The sequence below is a fragment of the Indicator indicator genome, chromosome 7, assembly GCF_027791375.1.
Source record: "Indicator indicator isolate 239-I01 chromosome 7, UM_Iind_1.1, whole genome shotgun sequence".
In the NCBI taxonomy this organism is placed as follows: Eukaryota; Metazoa; Chordata; class Aves; order Piciformes; family Indicatoridae; genus Indicator; species Indicator indicator.
In genome coordinates, this window is record NC_072016.1 from 14886394 (window position 1) to 14909347 (window position 22954).

The 22954-nt window shown below is 37.0% G+C and overlaps 1 protein-coding gene across 3 annotated transcripts in view; it reads left to right on the forward strand.

Moving 5' to 3' along the window:
* Positions 1-22954, forward strand: part of PLCE1 (phospholipase C epsilon 1) — a 119785-nt gene that overhangs the window by 14467 nt on the left and 82364 nt on the right. For 2 of the 3 annotated variants that reach the window (XM_054382073.1, XM_054382075.1), the window contains exon 2: positions 2553-2557. The exons of the other annotated variant lie outside the window; for it this stretch is intronic. In XM_054382073.1, the coding sequence (XP_054238048.1) occupies positions 2553-2557 (5 nt within the window). The remainder of the gene's footprint in view (positions 1-2552; positions 2558-22954) is intronic. 3 annotated transcript variants of the gene reach the window in all.

The window sequence follows — 22954 nt, forward strand, 5'->3', positions numbered from 1 at the left end:
CTTGTTCAGCTAAAATGGCTGCAGGTTTGTACTTCTTCACATGGCCTTGTATTCTTTCTGAAAAGTATGTATGCTACATTGGGATTAAGTTATCTGGTTAGCACTGTGACTCTTACTGTGTCTGAAATGTTTTCATAGAATCACTAAGGCTGGAAAAGGCCTTTAAGATTGAGTCCAACCATAACCCAACTATCACCCACCTAGCTGGGCAAAAGCCCATCTAGAACTCAACCTGGCCACTGCTGTGAGGGATAACAAAAAATGTTTTTTATAAATACATTAATGACAAAAAGAAAACCAAGGAAAATGTCCACCCTTGATTGGATGCAGTGGGGAACATTGCTATCATGGATGAGCAAAAGGCTGAAGTACTTAATGCCTTCTTTGCCTCAGTCTTTAATAGTCAGACCCATTATCCTTAGGGTATTCAGCCTCCTGATAGGATTCAGCATCAATTCCCCCATAACCCAGGAGGAAGCATTTAATGATCTGTTATGCCACCTGGACACTCACAAGTCTATGGGGCCAGATGGGCTTCTCCCAAGAGTGCTGAGGGAGTTGTTGGAGGAGCTTGCCAAGCCACTCTCCATCATCTATCAGCAGTCCTGGTTAACAGGTGAGGTGTCAGATGATTGGAGGCTTGCCAACATGAAATCCGTCTTCAAAAGGGCTGAAAGGAAGATAGGATAAGAAAGACATTGAGGTCCTAGAGCATGTCCAGAGATGAGAAGGATGCTGGTGACAGGTTTGGATGGCATGTCACGTGAGGAGTGGCTGAGGGAGCTGGGCTTGTTTAGTCTGGAGAAGAAAAGGCTAAGGGGAAATCTTATTAGTCACTACAATTACCTGAAAGGAGGTTGTAGTGAGGCTGGTGTTGGTCTCTTCTCCCAAGTAACTAGTTGTAGAATGAGAAGAAATGGATTTAAGTTGTACCAGGAGAGGTTTAGCTGGGATGTTAGAAAAAACTTCTTTATTGAGACAATGGTGAGGTATTGTAACAGGCTGCCCAGGGAGGTAGCAAAGTTGTCATCCCTGGAGGTGTTCAAGAAATGTGTAGATGTGGTGCTTCAAGATATAGTTTAGCCTTCTTGCCCTTCAGGACTGTCTCTCAAGGGACACTCTTAAGCAGTGCCCTGAACAGTCCAAAGACTATCCTCCAGAAGTCCATGGTAGCAGTCCCTTTCCTTACTTCACCAAGAATCAAGAAGTCCATCATGATTATTAAGCCCAAGACAACCTCTGACCACCACGTCACCTACCAGTCCTTCTGTGTTTGTAAACAGTAGGTCTAGTGAGGCATCTCCCCTGGTAGGCTCATGTAACAGCTGTGTCAGAAATTTACTTTTCACACACTCCAGGAACCTCTTACATTGTTTCTTCTCTGCTGTGTTGTATTTCCAGCAGACATCTGGGGAGTAGATTTGTTTTTCTTACATTTGGTGGGAGGAGGGAGGTGTTTTTATGGTACTTCAAAATTAGTCAAGGATTCCTTTAGGAAATTTGTAGTTAAGCTCTCCTCCGCTTGCATTGAAAAGTTGGGCAGAAATGTTCTTGTTTTCATTTCCAACTTAAGAGCACAGTTAGGGAGGCACTGTGGGACCAAGCAGAAGAGTTAACTCTTTTCATAGCCTTTGTGATGTCATGTAGGTCATTTGGTATAGGTCACACGTTTTATTGAGAAGCATAAGGTCAATGATACGTAAGTCAAACCTCACTTTGCTGAGATTTCTCCCCTGCTTCCCCTTTACGAGCTTGGGTATCCACCCAAAATGATGTAAAGTTGGGGGGTTGGTGTTTTGCTGACTTGCTTCTACAAACCAGACAAAATAATCTTTCTCTGAGGTGAATTTGCCCATCATGGAGCCAACCTCCCTGGCTTTTTGTGCTTATATGGCTTGAGCAGAGACGATATCTTCTCTTGGATTGTCTTATGTCATGACAGCTATGTTTATATGAATATAAACAAAAAAGAAGATTTATTCTGAGCAAATTATCTGAATGTAAAAGATTACTTTGTTTTGTTGCTGAAAACATCTTCTGTGTTCACTTATATGTTTGAAAAACATTTGAAAATCTGTGTTTATGAAATTATTGTGCTTGGCAAAATGATGAAAAGAACATGTAAAGAACAATGCAAACACTAAGTAAGACAGATTGTAAAAAAATCACTTGAAATTACATTTTTTTTTTTCAGTCTTCACTGCTATGCATTTCGAACAAGCTTAGTTTTTAAAGTTAAAATATTTACAAAAAAGTTAGAGAAGCCTGAGAATAGCCTGTGATTAAAAAAAAAAAAAAAAATCATCATTCCTTAGTCTTCACTAGCAGATTTAAAATGCTAGATAGCAAATTCCTTGCTGGAAGAAAACTGTTTGTTAATTTTACTTTGTACTAATTGAGTAAGACTGTGGGCAAAGCATTTTTGCTTGTTTGTAGCATTGTCATAGATAAAGAAAACTATTTTCCTACCAGTAGGTGGAATCAGATGAAAGTTTTAACTGTTAAATACAGTGTGTAGCTGTGTTTTTTGATCTGACCAAGAGTCTGAGTAGATCCAGTTTGGAAGTTCACAAATAATATCAACTTTCTATAAACCATTTTACTCAGAAGTATACAAATTAGATTGATAGAAACTTAACATTTATGGCTTTGATACTGGTTCTGTATATTCACTTTCAAGGAGTCTCCTGGATGGGTTAAAAATGTACCATTATTATTTGATGTTTGTCATACTCTAAAACTTTGTCCTGGATATTTTCTTAGAGTATGTTCTGGTATTTTTGCGTTGTCTGAGTGAAAGAAAATACTCTTCTTTGTTAGTATCCGTAAGTAGCCAGTAGGCAGGTTCTTCAGGGCATTTTTTTTTTTTTTTAAATGGAAATTTGAAATGGAAGTCTTCAAACTACCAATACTGTTGATCTTTGGTGTAGAAGATGCAAGCTAGCCTTCAGTCTGAATTCCTGATCTTGTGAATTTTTGTCTTCCTTCCTTCTCATCAGTAGTGTTATGGGCTGGAGAGTTCCCATTTATGTTCTTGGAAGAAATAATTTTTCATGGCAATGTTTTTCTCCCTTCACTGAGAAGCAGCTTTCCGGGGTAATTTGGATGAAATCATACAGAATATATGTGATGGAGCTCAAAACGTAGCTCACACTTTCTCAGTGAAAGGACTGGAGTACTTAATGTATTGCAAATGCATGTCATGGTACAGACAGAGGTTCCAAAATCTCTTAAAAATGAAGGCCCTTTGGGATAAACCTACACGTACAAATGTCATGAAAAGTATGTGGGAGAGCTTGTAACACCAGAGTTCTACATCTGAGTTTTCAGCTTTGTGACAGACTTGGCAAGGAGACCAAAGAAGATATGTTGGATGTTATCTTAATTTCAATTCCCCTCCTCCCCCACCCCAGGCTGTGTACTGTAGCACAAGTCCGTGCAGATACGTGCCCTCTCCAGTTCCATTCCTATAGAGAAGCAGGAAGGTAATGAGATGTGTATTTAAGGACTTGTAGGAAATAGGAAACTTGCTTCCGTGCTGAAACGCAAATTTTCTGCTCTTGGCAGTGTCAAAGAAAGTCACTGTGAAATTAAAGCAATTTTAGAATTGATAGGCTTTTAATTAAGAAGTTGTGTAGTCAGTCTCCTGCAGAGATGGTTTGTTCTCTTTGGAAGGAGAATAAAGCTGAGCAACAGTGCACCTTCACCTTTTTGTCAAGAAAGTCCTGCAGCTGGGGAGAATGTCATCTTAGACTGAAGCAGGTTGCACTGTTTATGCCTCATGCTGGTGCAATAAACCCTAAACTGTCACCCCACAGGCATTTTGCAGTGGTTTGTTTACCTAAAATTCTTTGACATTATTGAGAAAACAGCTTTTCTTCCTTGAAATGGAAGAACTACAAATAACAGAAGAACCGTTGATGGGGGTTGAAGGCAACATCTGTTGTGTTCCACAGATGAGTGGAATCTCTCAGAAAAAAACCTACTCACATTACTAGATCAGTAGGTTGTGGTACAGAAAAATAGACTAAAAATGTATTTGACAGGAAAAGCGTTTGTTTTTTCTGCTAACCTTTTGCAAAGATGAAGGGAGCTAGAATATCGTACTGGTGCTTTACTCCTGACTGATTTAGGCATGTCAACACTTACCTTGTATCCTACATGAGATACTTGGAGTTCCTGACGAGATACTAGAAACCAGACCTGAAAACTTAAATGAACATAGTAGACCTGTCAGCCTCCTTCTCCCAGTCTCCTTTTTTTTGTGCGTAGGGAGGCAGGTTAGAGTGCTGTGACTTGAGTTCAACAAGCCTCTTTGTGTAGAAAAGAACATGTTCAGGACCGTGGGACATGATGATCTTAAATTTGACTGGGAGAACATTACCAAACTATATATGGAATTTAGATAGTGTTTTGTTCTTCTGCACAAGCCCTAAGTCTCCAAAGAGGAAAGAGAATTTCATTGTTTATCTGCCAGAAGTGTGCTTAAATTGCATTTGAACAAATCACAACAAAAGAGATTTTTGCTTTGTTGGGACTGCCAAGAGCAGATTGGCTGTCTTGAACTATTTCTTTGCATAGTGGATCATGCTGCACATTAAAGAAGCTTAAAAGAGTAAAGCAGTTTCTGTACTAGATGGTATCAGGGCTCACACAATTTGAATAATGACATAGTCATATAGAGTGAAGATTTTGTTGTGGGCTTCAGGAGTTAGGAATTTTCAGTTCAAATTACAACTTTTGTTCAGATGCTTTGCTCTAAATTTTCAGAGGATGCTACTGCAGTGATTTTAGAGTAGAAGTAGCTACGAAGGAATGTAAGTCTTAGCAGCATATAATACATGGGTAAAGCTACAGATTTTGGACCTGCTTAGCTGAATCCATTGCATATTTTTAAGCCATTATTTTTTTACTTCAGTCATGTTTCTTATCAATTACTTTTTTTTTCAAAGCTGTTTTGCTAACAAGTCGTTAATGTGTCCTTTAAAGTGTCTGTGGATTTGAAAATGTCAATGCATTACGACCTAAATGCTCGTAGATGTTTGCCAACAAACTTCAAATTTATCTTGGAATAAATTCTCTTGAATATAGGAAAAGCGATTAAAAGCACTTATCCTAACTTTATTGTATTCCCTGGTTTGTTTAATTCAGTATGACTGAAGTAGGGTTACTCTTTGTGAGGCAGTTTCAATGAAATGAAAGAACAGATTTGTCATGTAAGATGTCCTTTTTCTAAACATTAGTGAGTAGAATATCTGTTGGCAGGCTAGCTAAGGAAGAATAGCTGGTTTCTGTAACTTGTAGTTGCAAGACGTAAAATGATAGGGGACTTCTTTGAGGAGCTTATCTGTGCTGCAAACCTCAGCTGCTTAGAAGTGTATCCAACATATTTTCTGTGAGAGAAGTATCTTTAAATATTTATATGGCATGCCTCTATCAAAGATTCTTCATTTTAACAGATACTCTTCAACAGAGTTAATCAGTAGCTGGAAAATGGAAAGCAGAGTGTATGTGCCTACTACGTGATCATGAAGCAGGCAGAGACTATGGCTATCCCTCTTACTGGTTATCCACATGAGCACTCCTTCCAGTGCTCAAATGTCATTGAGCAATCCCTGTTTCAAAATAATGTAATGAAAATGGTGTATGTGGAAGATGTATTTAACTTGTGTTTTCATTCTTGGGAATTCCGTGTAAATATCAGTATTGATATCATGAAAGCAGGTTGTCTTCTAGATGCAAATCCTAACAGTAAAAAAGAACGAGATTTTAGAACATCCTATATTCATGCCTTGTCCAGCAAAAGTACTTTTCCCCTGACAACAACAGGTAAGAAATTTCTTCTGGCTTCCATCATTAGAGGAACTAAATGCCAGTTGGGATTTAGGGAGTTTTGGCTACCAAAGCAGGTGTTTTAATATCAAGGCAATTCCAGAAAATCAGTGATTAGAGATAAGGAAATTATTTTTTTTTTTAGAGATCAATTCTCCAGATTTAGTAAAAGTAAAAATTCCATAGAAAAATAGATACAACATATTCTAGAAGTTCTTACTCAACAAAAAAATGCATATGAAATGGTCTTTGCTTCTTTTGTGGATCAGTGAGAAAACTGTTATTTTAATGCCAGAACTTGTAGTACTTAACATGGCTGTAATGTACTGCTCTTTAGTTGTGACAAGGTTTCAATGATAATTTAAATTTAATGACAAGGTTTTGTGAATATTTGTTGGGGTTTTTTTAATAGAACCCAGCTGTTCCCTGCTATTTTTATATTACTTGTTGGATGACATATTTAATAATGATATTATTGATAAGTACAATAATACTGAAACATTGATTGTTAAGTGTTTTTCAGAAATCATTGCATCTGTTTTCTGTGGATAGAAGGCAGGAACAATGGTGTCTGCTGTGTTCCCCTTTTCTCTATTTGTTGCTGTCTGTTAATTATTGTAAGACAACACTGAAGGAAGCTGTCAGGTTTTACTGATAGTTGGATCGTTTGCATTTTTGTATTTTTTTTCTGGGTTAGGTCTTAAAGTGGAAGGATATAACAATAGGTGAGTCATGTTTTCAGAAGATACAAAACTATCTACTATTCAGTGGCTTTTTCTACTTTTACCTTTATCATCATTACCTTTACCACACTCACGTTTGTTTTTTTTTTTCTTCCGTGACCTGTCCTCATCTACTGATGCTGTCAGTGTTTGTCCATGGATGAAGTTAAATGTTCAAGAACAGGATTTGAGGATAAACTAAATAGTAACAAGGCCTACTTCTGAGATGAAGTTATTCAGGTTACCAGACACAGATTTATTCAAGTTTGATGACACCACTTGTGTGGGAGTAGTGATCTGCTTGAAAGTAGGAAGGCTCTGCAGAGGAATCTGGACAGGCTGGATTGGTGGGCCAAGGTCAAGTCTGTGTTGTGGGCCAAGTACTGTGTTTAGGTCAGTTAGGTTGTTTAGGTGCAATAACCCCATGGAACACTACAGGCTTGGGGCAGAGTGGCTGGACAGGCTGCCTGGTATAAAAGGACCTGGAGTGCTGGTTGGCAGTCAGCTGAAGATGAGCTAGCAGTGTGCTCAGGTGGCCAACAAGGCCAACAACATCCTGGCTTGTATCAGCAGTAGTGTGGCCAGCGGGAGTAGGGAAGTTGTCGTGCACATTGAATAGCGTATTTAGTTTTGGTACCTCCCCTGCAAGAAGGACGTTGAGTTGCTGGAGCATGTCCAGAGGAGGGCAGCAAAGCTGGTGAAGGGTCCAGAGAACAAGTCTTACGAGGAGCAGCTAAGGTAACTGGGGTTGTTTCATCTGGAGAAAGGGAGGCTGAGGGGAGACCTTATCGCTTTCCACAACTACCTAAAAAGAGGTTGTAGTGAGGTGGGTCTCAGTCTCCCTAGTATCAGGTGAAAGAATGAGAGGAAATGGCCTCAAGTTGCACTAGGGGAGGTTTAGATTGGATATTAGGAATAGTTTCTTTTACTGAAAGAGTGGTCAAGCATTGGAACAGGCTGCTTAGGGAAGTGGTGGAGTCACCATCTCTCAGGGTGTTCAAAAAACCACGTAGACATGGCACATCAGGACATGGTTTAATGACCATGGTGGTGTTTAGGTAGACAGTTGGAGTTCATGGCCTTAAAGGTCTATTCCAACCAAAATGATTCTGTGAATTTAAGTTTATTTCAGATGTGACCCACTCTTCAAGAGTCTTCCTGAGGAGCATAAGGCCATGAAACCACAGAATACTCAGTGGGCTCTAGTACTTCCACATTGGCTCCTTCATCTGTACTTTAATCTAAAAGAAAATGGATTTGTAAGGCTGCTTGTTTCAGTTCCTGCTCTAGGTAAAAAAAAAAAAAATCACCCCATTGGTGTTACTCTGTGCCTCTCTTAAACTAGCATACAGTCATCCTTGGAGTTTTTAGGTCTGCAAAAATGACTGGTTGAAGAGGCCTTTCCTTTCTAAATTATGCCCCCTTGTGAAGAAGTAGAGTCAGTAGAAAAGGATGCCTGCAGCATTACAGCAGAGCAGTGTGCAGCAACCTCAGCAATAGGCTTGGGAATTGTTTCGAGGACAGCAATTAGAAATAATCTTCTTTTGTTTGCATGGTTTGGCTCAAAGATTTTTTTCCCTATTAATATGTATATTTTCTGCAATATTATAATTATATTAGTAGCTTAGACATGAGAAATCAGAAGTGGGAAGAACTGTTTCACTTCTATTTATAATGAATTTACATAATTCCAGTGACATTATTTTCTGTGTTTATAAATACATTTTAGAAATTATTTCTAACACTGTAAAATATTTTTCCTATAAATTCATACAATACCAGGCATGTAAAGCAGTGCTTTCAGATAAATTTAGCATTGCATCATTTCATTTGCAGTAATGTAAACACAAACTCCAGTATGCCAGCAAAATTAAATATTAAATATCTCAGATTTTATTATCTGTATGTCTGTGATTAAACTGAAATCCTTACAGAGTTTTTACAATGAACAGATTTCCACTCACTTGGAAGAGTAGACTTGTAGGAGCTGCAGAGGTGAGGCAGCACCATGAGAAATGCAGCCACAGGATTAAGATTTGGCAATGTACTACTTTCCTCCCCAAGCCCTTAGGCAGTCTCTGTAGACGAGAACAGACTGTCATCTTGTATTGCTGAAAGCTAACTTGCAGCTTCTGCTTGGTGCAGCTTATTTAATTTTCTGTACTATTTGGTCATCTTTGCTACCACTTGATGTGATATGGATATGGTGAAACACATGGAAAAAAGGTAGGGTTCATGTTATATAAAATACAAAGAACTTTTTCTTTCAGCAGGAATAGCAGGAAGGCTTGCCCTCTTCAGAAGAGTGTAGTGCTGCAGAAAAATATATTCTTTCTGTATTGAGGATGTTTCTTACTGGAATATGCTTCTTTTTTCAGGCAGTACTTACCCTGCAGATGGAAACAATTAGTATTTTCTAAATGTCTGTTAGTTCCTTTTTATTTAAATATACACTGTATGTGAATGTTTACTAGCTCACTGTGTTTGATTGTAAAGCCACTTACAGATTTTTAGTACTTAGAAGTTCATGGAAGTTTTATAACTTTGTCTGCTTGTTTGCTTAGTATTGAGTTCTAGTTCTTTAAATAAAGTAATAATCACAGGCTTTTCTTTTTCTTTGTTTTTTGATAGAATGCTTAGTTAATGAAGTCGGCATTAAAGCCCCCAATGTTACTATAAATCAGTGAAGAAATATTGCATGTACAGCAAGGATTTATAAAAATGCTTGTTTTTTTAGTAGAGTGTATTGAAATCATAAAGTGAATATATAAGATTTGTTTTTTTGAGTATTCAGTAAGAGTATAAATGAAAGCAAATTCTGTACCTATCGCTTCACCCAGTGCAATCAGCAGAAAAATGTTCGACAGAAATAACAATCAGGATGATATTTGAGTATTATACATGTTTTTATAAATACTAAAAATACTGTTTTATTTTATTCTATCATATGCTCATGAAATTAAAATTACAGGGAGTACACTTCATACTAGTGGTGATAGTGGGTGAATTTATTTCCTTTTCTCAAACATGCAGGACTTCTAGATAGTAAAAAAAGGAAAGAAAGAAAGTTGTGTAACATTCAGTGTACTGGACTAGTTAGTCTTTCGGTAAAGTGCTATGTTTCAGGAATTTAAACTATGAACTGTGCTTTTGACTTGGTCCATGCAATTTATTGTGTTGCTTGGTTAATTAGAAATTCAAGTACTTACTTGCAAATATAACACAATAATAATCTCTTTTTTTTTTTTTTTTTTTTGGTTGGTAAGCTCTAACAATTAGTAGGACTAAGTTATGATGGTTATGCTAAACTAGCACAGACTCTCTTGCTGTGACAACTTGTTTTCATTTACATAGCTAGAGGAGTTTTATCTCTCTTGATACTTTTGTAGTTTAGTGTTGTAACTTGACGATGTTAAAAGCAAGTAGGCTGTGAACATTATGACAAAGCTTTGAGGTCTTCAGTAAAGGGCCCAAGTATCTACTTTGTGCTGCTATTGACAAAACAAAAGGTAACTGAAAGTTGATACATTGTGAAGGGTGTTAAAAGTTATATACCCAGTGATCATGTCTGACAGCATTAGACCGTGGGACTTACTTTTCAAGGAGCAATATGTGTGTACACTTATAGAAAAGGTGAGCTGTAGGATATACAAATATAACATTAAGTGATCATATTGATAAATAACATGTATGTGATTGTGGAGTTTCACTGATGTAATGAGTTCAGACAAGTAATGCTCTGTTAAGCCAGTCAGGAGATGAAAAAGTGATGACTAGAGTAAAATGTTAAATTATAGTCCCATGTTTGTCAAGTACACATTAAGGGTGCAACATTATCAAAACCATCTTAGCTTATGGAATAGTGTTTGCTGCCATCTTTACTCCTCTTTACCTCTCTATTACAAAGTTTGAGAGAGGCTGTGACTCAAGAAGTGTCATTTTTGTATGTTATTTTCATAATGCTGAACTAGTGCCCAAACTTTCCAAGTTAACCTTTGATAGGCAACTGAACTTCCATCATTGCTTCGTTTTCTGTATTCATGTAGTCTTTGATAGATAGATCTTCATAGGCAGGTTTAACTGTAGAAGAATGTATTACTGGATATAAAGACTCAAATTTAAAATAGATTTAGAAGAACGTGTCTTAGATAGAAATTACTTCTTTTCACCACAACAGTGCCCTTTTCTATGCTGGCACTACAGTAGGTTTATACATTTTATGTAGGTTTGGTGTTTTACAAAACCTCTGTTATTTATTAAAGACATAAAACCTTTTAACTTCCATGGGAATTGAATATTGTTGATATGCTACTGAGAAAATAAGGGCCTGGAAATTCTCTCTGCTTGTTTATTCAGTACTGCAGTAAAGATCCATTAGATCTGTGTAACCTTTATAAAGGACTTTTTTCTTTGGTTTTCTTGAGGGGGGGTTGTGTTTTGTTTTGTGGGGTTTCTTTGTTGTTTGTTTGTTTGTTTGTTTTTCTTCCTGATGGCTTCCTCAAGTCCTTATCATAGCACTCTTTGAACAGAAAAAGTGTCCTGCTTATTCTCAGAATGATGCTACTGTGACTAAAATGCCCTCTTAACAGTGTACTTGTCAAATTTAGAGTATTTGAGACTTCAGTAAAAGGTTACTAGAGTTTCATGGAAACAGACAGTGTTTTCAGATTTTTCTGTCCTTGTGTGATAATTATTTAAAATGAGAGAGCAAACAACCATTTTTTGCTTGGGAGTTAGCATAAACATTCACTGCAAATTTTCCTCCCTGAGGCACGTGAATACTTTATTATGTACGTGAAAACTTTGTGCAGTTAATTCAAAACAAATCTCTATCTCTGCTCTCCCAAGGCTGTTGAAGGATACTATTTCTCACTAAGATGAAACTTTGGAAGAGGTTTTTAAAATCCTGAGTGAGTAATTATAGATAAATGAGTCAAAGTTATTTTGAAAACTGGTGTGATGGTGTGAAAGAGAAGCTTATAATAGAATTCTAAGTTTTGTCCTTCGTTTTGAGAGGCTAAGTATATGCAGAGCTCACACATGTAATTTTGTACAAAGTAATTGCAATTTATAAATGATTGCACTGAGCAGAGTGGCTATGAAATTTGGTAACGAAGCTGCTGAATATACAAAGTGCAGTTGAAACTAACGCTAAAGTAAAATAAATCTTGTGGATGACAAAACTGTAGTCCATCGGTCTGTAACAATCCCCAGAGAACAGGGAAAGTTACTTTAAAATATTTTTGTTCTTCTGGTCTTAAGCCAGATGCTTTAAATTCTGCAAATCGAGCCTCAAGTGACATTCCACTCCAGTGGGAAAAGAAAGGAGAACATACACTGTGGTCCTGCAGAATCATACTCATTAATACTTAAAAAATATATTTTAAAAACTGAACTAATGCTCTCTCTTTCCCACTCACTTGCTTTGTCACTCACTCTAATCCTCTCTCAGAGAACCCAGCATATTTACTTTTATCACAGTTAAAAAATGTTTTTTAAGGAAATCTTTTGAAAATAAAAAAAACATTAAATTATCTATTTTATGCATTTCAGGCAAATAGAACTGAGTTGGAAATCCAATTAATGAATCATTGTACTGTGCTTGGATCTTGAAATCGGCTTCCAAAACTCCATTTGGAGACAGCAAAGTAAACTAATCAATTTTAATGTAATTATAGTGTTACCAGGATTTCATCTTTTTTAACAAATTTGCATATAACTCAGAAACTCTTCCAGTAACAATTACTTTGGTAGATACAGTTTTTTTTCTAGCACAGAGTTATCTTAGTATGTATGGCAATTGATGTCTCCATCATCAAACTTGTGTCATAAAATAAAAATATGACGTGAAAATTGAGCACACTGTGTTCTGCAGGTCAGTTACTTAGTTTAAGGCGGTATTTGAACACCATAGCTGGAAAGAAAGAAAAGAGGAAATTATTTCTTTAGGTCATTACATTGTGTATTACCTGTTCCTACTGTCTTCTTATCTTAAACATTCCTAAACTTGTGATATTTTCTATAGATATAGCACAGTCTTCCTTAGCTGCTAATGACTAGGAAAGATGAATAATGTTGAAAGTAACATGCTACTGATTCAAGAATTCAAGATACCAACATCAGTAAAATTGCTTCATTGTTCCATGCTGCATTATTGTGATTTCTTAGTTTTAGCCAAAAATTTTCATCTAAAAATTTACAAGATAGCCTTTTTAGGATTGTTATTAAATATTCGTTGTGGGCAGTGATGAATGAAGACTCAATTCTTATCAGTAAATGAAGATTAAATGTGTAATTTGAAAATTTATTTCAGAGTATTACTACTCTGTTGTTACTCTAGGCAGGGAATGGTGCCTTTTCTATTTCTAGGTAATGAAAAAAAAAACTTTAAGTGGAAAATCCCTCTTTATAGAACATAGTTATTTTGTTTCATGGAATCACGTTCTGTAGCCTGACCTAAAACTCTATTAAACAGTTTGGTCATGAAAACTCTGAGAATTTCCTGGCCCCTAAGTACTATCCAAAATAATCTTATAATTATGCATGTGACCCTATGAACCCAGCAGCTGAAGTACAAGCAAACAAATAGGCAGGGAATCAATGTCTGCAAAATTAGAAAATGAGAACTAGATTTCCTGTGCTAAGGAAAATGCTCCAAGTTGCCCTTTTATTAGCTGTATGCATGGGTAGGACACACAAATTTCACAGCTGTAGTAATAAACCTACTGATCTTTTACAACAATATCAATTACAGCTGGTTATAAATGCAAATATTTATAGATACAGCAAAGCTGTGTTGCACTTTATGTAATATCTATGTTTCTGACTGTAGATTTAAACCATAGACTGTTCCTGATAGATTTGGAAAGATCTGATTTTTCCCTATAAATCCAGAATGTATAGTACAATAAAATCTCGATATTTCTTTTATATAGATAATAGTGATTGCATAAATATGAAGACAATTTTATTACATGTACTATGAGCTTTGACACTTCTTGAAATGTAAGATCTTCATAAGCAATTCCAAGCAGTTCCTTTTAGTCATGTGGGTGTAACACCGTACTATGTAAACCCAGAATTAGCCAGTGCTGTCAACTTCTTTAACACCTGCCATTGATTATCTTTTGACTTCTAACATCAGAAACACAGGAATGGAACAGAATGTATGCTTTCTGAATCAGTTATGTAAATACACATATAAAAATGTTATACATTTTAAAAGAACAGGTAATGGCAGAGTGCTGCAGAAGCAGTTATAGCTAACTTTGGAAAATAGCTGAGGTTGTAGAAAGAGGCTGACAGTCCAGACATGTAAGGGCTGGTGAGCCATGGTCTTCAACATTCATGATTTTCAGGTTTTCTGTTTCAGTCTTTGTTTTTAAGATGGTCTCGTTGATAGGACATCTCTAAAGTTTTTTTTCTGTACCCTCAAATCCTCAAACCTGTTCTGTTACCCCTCATACCTATTGTCAGTTGTTGTTCAGGAATGTGCAACTAAGCTCATCTTTCAAAGTTTGAATAATCTGCTTACATGTGTGGAAATGCAGTTACTTTTAAATGTATGAATTCTTTGGAAGTCTTTCCTCAAGTGGGAAGATTATGGTTGTTAGTAAGGTACAAATCCATGCAGATTTCTGCTGTAGCTGATGTGTGTGCATTTTTCTGTTTGAAGGGAGAAAACCTAGGCTTACTATTGCTCCATATGCAGAATAATAGCTGAAAAAAACCAGATGTGGGAAGAGGGCTGCTGGGTTCCTCTGCACTGAATGCTTGGCTTTCACCTGTCTTAAGTGCACCTGTCACACTATCAGCATTTCAAAATGAGAAAGATTAATATGATGCCAGTTAGAAACCTTTAGTGACCTAATTAAAATAATTTATGTCAACCTTTGAAGAAAGTAAGCCTTTAAGGATACACTAAACAGAGTTATGGGTGGCTTCTGTTAATGTTTCTTACTGTTTTTTTCACTTGCATTTTGAAAGCTCAGAGATGAATTGTAATAGTAGCATGCCATTACAGTTTGATATTGCCAAGATGTACAACAAAAGGTGGAATTTAAAATGAAAATGCTGGGTTGAAATTATTCAGTCATGGCACACTTATTATTCTAACATCTAAGTGGTTTGACTGTGAATTATTCCAGTCTTCTTTCTGACATGGAGTTTTAATCCTAATTGTTGTCTGTTTCAGGTAATGTACTTAGCTACAGTAAAACTTCTATTCTCTATTGAAAAGTCAACCTACTAGTCTTTTCTTGGTTTAATTACGTTTTATAGCACACCTAAGATTTATATGAATGGAATATCTTTGGTTTTCAACATTGAGAGTTATCAAAAGTAATTATTAAAATTTATTTTAAGAAGCAATATAATTTTAGAGCAAAAGTACGTGTGGTGCATATACTTTCATGTTAAAAACTCAGTAGACAATTTTGAAAGCTAGTAACTCAAGAAATTCCAGTCTGTGTGATTGGGAATCAGGTGTTCAAAGACATGGCCCACATCAGACTAGTAAAACTATCTTCTCAGTAAATAAAGGTACATATTAGCTTAGTAGTTATGTTTAGAATAGGTAGTTACTTTTTTAATAAAGCTGAAATAGCACAGATGTTTGAATAGAGGGTATTAATTTATTTAGTGAGACAGCATATTGTTTCTAAGTGAATTTGTTGATAGAAGTTTGAAGTAAATAACCATTCATTTAGAAAATAAAAAAAGAATACTGACTGCACAAAGAATTGACAAGAGTAGAACATTTAAGAGAATTTTAGCTGAGAATACTAAGTTAGGAACTATTAAAATTAGAAAAAAATAATAGAATGAAGAAGTGAACAAGAGAACTTTGTGATCGAACAATTAATAACTACTAAGAATTTTTTGTTCTTTTTTACATATGTTTTCATGCCACCAGAAGTATAAATAGCTGATCTGGCTGACAAGAGAATTGTATTTTTGGCCTTTTCTTGGTAAAATTACTGAAGTCCTTGTCACTGGCAAGGGTAGGCAATGGCTTTAAAAATAATTAGTACCATTACCTTACAGAAATGGAAAATTAGTAAGTAATATCAACTAAGTATTATCACAAGTTAAAGTGACAACTTGTTAGAAGTTTAGGCCTGCTGTTACATTTTCTTGTCATATGTAAATCCAACTATCAAATGTAATTTTTTTTAAACTGTATCACTATTTTATTATGCTCACAAATGAAGAGATTTCCTTACTAAAGACATAGGGCACATACCAGAACTGAATGGGGATGGCTGATACTGTATCTGTGGAATGTTCAGTTATGTTTAAGGATTGCCTCTGCAAGACAGCCTGATCCTCATCAAATTCTGCTCCTTCAAATGATCTCATCCTGAACAGGATGCAATTCATAAGAAATATTGGCTGGTGAGGTAATGCACATTCTGTAATTGCAATTGAAGCTGTAGAAAGTTCACAGAACATCGATTAATGAATATTAATATTTGTGCACATCTGTGCTTGTTCACTTTCTTGGCAACCTTCCAGCTGCCATCAATACTGCTCCTCATGTTACCAGGGTGAACTCATCTGTTTTCCTGCTGCTTCATACCATGTTGCCTGGTTACAACTTGCTGTGTAAAATTTCATACACAGCAAAAATTGTAAGTGGGCATTATTGCTCTGTCTGACAGTACTCTGTCTTGTGCTCTGTCCTGGGACTTGAAAATTCTAATCATTGAAGAGAGAGCAAAAGTTTGAGAAGCCTTTGAGAACAGACCTTACAACGGTATTGGCAGTACAATTGCTGAAGGGGTGACCAAAGAGGACAGATCACTGCAGTGTTTTATTTAAACTCTTAGAAACTGAAGCTCATTTGTGAAAAGCAAAGGAAAACATCTGGGCCTCCTACAGTGACTGTAACACTAGAAGTTATTAGAAAAGCCATGAGTGAATTAGAATTTGTCATGAATCTGCTGGAACGGTACCTGAAGACCATTACTCCTTTCCTGTGATCTGTTCTTCCCTTCACATGTGTAAGGGGGCTGGTCAGACTCTGCTGCATGCACTTCATCTGCCAGGCATGCACACCCTGCCCAGGGGAGGGAAATTTCCTTTTGAATCAGTAGATTTGCGTACTGTGTTCAGTTGTGTGCCAGGTGATTGGAGGCTTGCCAACGTGACACCCATCTACAAAAAGGGCTGGGAGGAAGATAGGGTAAGAAGGACACTGAGGTCCTGGGGTAGGTCCAGAGAAGGGCAATGAGGCTGGTCGAGAGAACAGGTCTTGTGCAGCAAACAGGTCTCGAGGGAACTGGAGTTCACAGAATCACAGAATGTTAGGAGTTGGAAAGGACTCAGGAGATCATCTAATCCAACCCCCCTGCCAGAGCAGGTCACACAAGAATGCATCCAGGTGGGTTTTGAATGTCTCCAGAGAAGGAAACTCCACAACCTCTCTGGGGAGTCTGTTCCAGGGCTCTGTCATCCTCACAGTAAAAAAGTTTTTCCTTATGTTCACGGGGAACCTCCTATGCTCCAGCTTGCACCCATTGCCCCTTGTCCTATCATTGGACATCACTGAGAAAACCCTGGCTCTGTCCTCCTGGTGCATGCCCTTCACATATTTATAAACATCAATGAGGCAAACCCTCGGTCTCCTCTTCTCCAAGCTGAAGAGCCCCAGTTCCCTCTGCCTTTCCTCATAAGGAAGATGTTCCACTCCCTTAATCATCTTTGTGACTCTGCACTAGATACTTTCAAGCAGTTTCCTAAGGTCCTTCTTGAACTGAGGGGCTCAAAACTGGACACAATATTCCAGATGCAGCTTCTTCAGGGCAGATTAGAGGGGGAGGAGAACCTCTCTTGACCCACTAGCCACACCCCTTCCAATACACCCTAGGATAGCATTGGCCTTCTTAGCCACAAGGGAACATAGCACACTCATGGTCATCCTTCTGTCTAGCAGGATCCCTAGGTCCCTTTCCTCTATTGGAGAAAAAGAGGCTAAGGGGAGACCTGATTGCTCTCTGCAACTACCTGAAAGGAGGTGTAGTGAGGTGAGTTTCTGTCTCTTCTTCCTAGTAACAAGTGATAGGACAAGAGGAAATGGCCTCAGGCTGCACCGAGGGAAGATTTAGATTAGATATTAGAAGAAACTTCTTCACTGAAAGGGTTATAAAACACTGAAGCAGGCTCCCAAGGGAGGTGGTTGAATCCCCATCCCTGGGGGTGTCTGAAACATGCAGAGATGTGCTAAGGGACGTGGAGTTCAGCAGTGATTGGACTGAGTGTCAATCATCAAGGTCGTTTCCAGCTGAAATAATTCTGTAATTCTATGATTTATTCCTGTTTTAAGGGTAAAGTGGTAGTATATGGTAGACTGTATCTTAACATTGTATGTCCCCCTAGTTTCTGGGCAGTGAGGGTATACCATACTGTTTGTTTTTTCTTAGTGCCTGAAATTGCAAATTGTGCAAGCAGAGATTTTTTTTTTAAGTGCAGTCTTATTACAAAAGGACACACAAAAAAAAAACCCAAACCAAAAAGCCTTACTTAGTTCTACTGTTATTTCTTTCTTTCCTTCTGTTGGCTGCATTTAAATCATTCTCAATGCAGTGACACTCAAGTTCTTTCTAATTCAGCTACCTACTCACAAATTTCCTTTCTCGTTCCTGATGCTTCCATGCTGGTCTGCTACTGCAGTAAACAAATTTTCCTGTTTCGTGCCTCTCAAAATAGTTCTTGGTTTTCTTCTTTGTAGTGTCGCAGGCAAAGAAGGGGCAACACTTGTGAACCACACCAACCTGAGCATGCCTGAACCACCCTATAGTAAATAGTGCATTTGTCAAATACTGGGCAAAATTGTAGCAGTATTGATTACTTGTGTATGTATTCTGAGCAAGGTCTTCTCTCTCTGTCCCCATACTCCTCAAGACAACAGTTTCTCTAGCATATTGTCAGGTACACTTCAGATGTAGTCTCTTATTTTCTTGGCATTTTTTTTTCCAAATAGAAAACATTTCAGCAGTCTAGGGTTATTTTAAGGATTTTTCCATTACAAAATTTAACATCTCATAGTCAAAATACTCTGTTGAAGCCCCATGTGAAAATACATTGAGAGAACAGCATGTGAGCAAACTAAGATGTAGAGGACATTGTTAACCACTGATGATCTGAAGAGTCTTTGCCCAGCTGCATGCATTTCACGCAAATGTGTTTTTATAGCTCCGACTTTCTTACTGATGAGTTGCTACGGCAGCTCTGAGATTGCCTGCATCTCCCAAGGTTATTCTTTGTCATCCTGACATGCTGTAGCAGATGGTGACCATGTCACACTGTGACAAAACAGTCCTCTACTGCCTTTTTTTTTTTTTTATTTCCTGAACACAAATGCAAACCTGCACCAAATGGCTGTATTCAGCAGAAGTCCTTTCAAGTGATGATCATTCTTCTGCTGCAGGCAGGCTAGCTGGCAGGAACCGTTGATGAAATTGCTCTCTGTTCTGCTTTGAAGGGCAGTTGTTGGCTTGCAGAGCCTACTGAAGGGTACCATTCAAAACTGTTGAGTATGAAGAAGAGAACCTAACCCTTTTTATTTTTTTAAATCTGCGATGATTGTTAATGCTTGTAGAATGTTGCCTGTTAGCCAAAAAAAGATGGATCATGAGGTGCTGGGAGAGAATTTGTGGGAAATTTTGAGTTTGACCCCAGCTTGCAAAACTGCAGTTGCTTCCAGAGAGCTTTTTTTCATATTTGCCACAGGGCACCTAGGGAGAAAGTTTGCAATACAGTGTCGTGGCAAACAAGAAATCAGAGAAGCTCAGGGTAGGTCATTAATCTCACCCAGATTTAAGTGGCAGTGAAATTTAATAAAACTTGTGGATGACTATTTCTCATCATCCACTTAGTCTTGAATAGTAAGTTAGGAATGGAATTTGATTGACCACAGATTTTATCCCTTGCCCTACTTGTCTTGTAAAAATATCAGAATTTAGTAAGACATGTAGCCAAAAAATTTGATCAGCTCTGTGTGTGTGTGTGCATGTTTGGTCATGGACCACAGAGTGCCACCAAGAAGATAATGTTCTAATGGTCTAAATGGCTAGCTTTAGTGCTCCAAACACTCACAAATACTTAGAAGCCCCCTTGAATTAGTTAAGTTTCTCAAAAGAGTTTCTGAAGGCCTCACCTATTTGGTTGCTGATGTGTACAGGACCTGTCAGTGAATGGAGCTAAGAAATAATCCTGACAGGGCAGATATTACTGCTGTTCACAGCATCATCTCTGTCAAACACAGTTACATCCTTTTAGCTTGAACAACCTGTTTAACTGCTTGAGATAGGGGGGGCTCTGGAATATCTTCTTGAGAATCTTAAGTGGATGATAGATATATACACTATTTTAGATATAACAAAAAATACATTCAGGATTTAATCTATTTCAGTTATCATTGATACATCATTAGAAATTGTTATAACATATTAAAGTTTAGGATTTTAGAAAGTCAGTTAATTAAAGATTTCCGTTTTCCCTGAAAATGAGAAAAATATATGTGCTAAATTTGTGGCACACCATTCTTTCTGTTCTGTGAAAGTCATGAAGGGATCTTCCATCTTTTTTGAGTGCAAAACATTTTCAGTGATGCACATTTGAATGCAATACTGCTGTTATTTTATTTAATTTTTTGAATGTAATTTTGTTGCTGTAACCCTTGGAATCCATACTTAATGCATAATAATATCAGGTTTCTTTCCTGAAACAGGCAGTTGTGAAAATGTGGAAAAACCCCACAAATAGTAAATGTATCAATTTGTTAAAAAAAACCCCACAGAGTGTTGGCATATATTTCCAGTTTAGCCAAAAACTTGACTTTTTGCAGGAGAAGTTTGAGTCATAATGAAGTGTGGCATACAGATATTTGTTAACTTGCTGTTCTATATTGAATATTGTTTTTTTTCCCCAGGCATGTCTTTCATCTATGTTTTCTTGCAATTTAAGTAAAATATTTTTCAGAATTAAGAGGTTTTTTTCCCTCAAAATTGCAAGCATCCATCTGTGCAGAATCTGATTTCTTGCTGTCTTCTTAACTGGATTTTGTAGTGATTGTTCTGCAAGGATGCCTGAGCATTACGAGAGCACAGAGGGGAAGTAGATGAAAGAAGTACTGTAACTAGATTCTGTACTGCTGCAAGTAAGCATTCTCAGAAATGGGATCTCTGGCAAACACAGTGCTGAGAAACAGGCAATTTGTTTGGAGATAGAAGTCAGAAAGCTGCAGTTCTTTTCTGGAGATGGCCTTTAGAGCACTCTCTAAATGTCTTTTTACCTGCAGTGTTTACTCAGACTTGGTAACTGTAAATAAAAAGTGGAGAATTGACTGTACAAAATAGTGTGATTAATTTCTATTTTTGCACAGTTACAATTATTTTTGAAAACATGAGCTAGACTAAAAACAAGGCTAGTAATTTACTCTGTATTAGCATAGAAATCTGTATCAGTTCATGTGACCTGACTTTAATCCCAGACCTATAGCAGACATTTTTTTCATGGATAAATCTGATTTTCAGAATTTCTGAGGATCTCAACTGACAGTTGTTTGTTCCAACATCTTTCTTAACTGTCTAGTTCTCTCACATTGAACTTGATCAAAGCATAAGTGTTAGAAATAATTCTGTCAAAAATGGCTTTTGTGTTTGTAGCTAAAAGAAATTTTCTTGCCCTGCTGCCTCGCTCTCGTTTTAGCAGAATAACGTTGGATGGTATTTTGAGATCAATTAGCTGAACAATTTTTCAGAGAAGAATGTTGGGAATTTATTAACAGAAATGTCATTATGAAATGTGCTTATTTCCACTTTTAAAATAGCATCATGTTTTCAAAAGGTGATAATGAGGCCAAATAGGAGAATGTTATTTCATTTTTGTTTTTAAAAAAACCAACCCCCACTCCCCAACATCCTTAGAAGAAACTGGCCAGTGGCAAGAGCTGACTGCAGGCATGCAACATGTTCACAGAAAAGCATTTCTTAATCTATTCTATGTTTGTATGTGACAATGTCATGGGCTTGTCAGTGTGAGTCTGGTCATAACCTGAAACAGAGAAATCTGAGAAAACCCAAGACCCTTCAGAAACTGATGTGACTGTCAACATTTCCTCTTCTTTAAATTTTAGTAATTAAATGCTCCAAAGTGTGATGCTGGAGTGCTGTTTTGAAAGACATAAAACTGAAGTATTTATTAACTGTCCATTAATGCCTGACTCATGTGTTCTGACCATGGTCTTCAGTGCCTCCTCCTCTCCACTGAAGAACACTTTACATATTATTTTCTTTCTCCCTAAAGTGCTTTTTCAGAGCAGGCTGTTGTCTTATGCTGTGCCATAGATATTTGAACTACAATGTGATTGTAACTTGTTTGTGACTTCCAAGAGATCACTGTTAGCTTTATTTGGTCAATATTAATGAGATTTTTCTTCTGAAAAACCTGTAGTGTCAGAATTTACTCATTTCAATGAAATTTCTCCTGAAACAACAAATTTGGAAGAGCAGCACTTCCTGTAATGTTGTTAATTGTGTTTAGGCTCGTATGTTCTAGAAAAACTTTGTGTTTTAAAAGGAGTTACTAAGTGATTTTTCAAGACACACTGTCCTGGGAGTTGTTGATGTTCTGGTTTACAGGCATTTCAGATTGCTTCAAAAAGATGCAACAAATGAAGACTTTATGCTGCAGGAATGCTGCACATGGGCAGTGAATTATGAAAGACCCATTAGGGCCTATTTTCTGTTATTTTTATAGTATAGTAGCAATAAGCATAATTTTTTATGGCTGTTCCTTACAGTGAACTTTATGTGTGCATATTCTACATAATGATGGCAAAATTAGAGAAATTGATGTCGTAATAATGGGAATATTTGGTCTGATCTTAATTCCAGTTTGGGGGTTTCATATGTGCCAAGCAGCACTTAGATGTTTGGCAGAGTGATAACATCCTTCCAGATTCTAAGCTAAACACCTGAGGCAGAAAAAATATGAAAAGAGAAACAAAGAAAACTTTACAGTAATCAGGAGGAAGAGATACATGGAGGTTTAAGTAAGAAATCAGAAGAATTCTTTTTATGAACTGCTATATCCAGTATTTCCAGCGCAGCAGCAGTAGACTATAGGGCTAAGAATGGCTATGTTGCTTAGGTTTCTGTGTAGTAAACCTACAGTAATATGTGTGTAGAAAGGGACATAATGCAATTTGCAGTTGTGGAGATGAATAAACAGAAGAAAAGATTCTAAGTGAAAAATGCAAAATAATTTCAAGGCTACCATGAGTTACTTGTATTTATTTTTAAAGAACATCCTAACAAAATATTGTCACTGTAAGAAAGTTTTATTGCCTAAAGGTTATCAATAAGTTAACTTGCAGATACCATTTTAAGTTACTA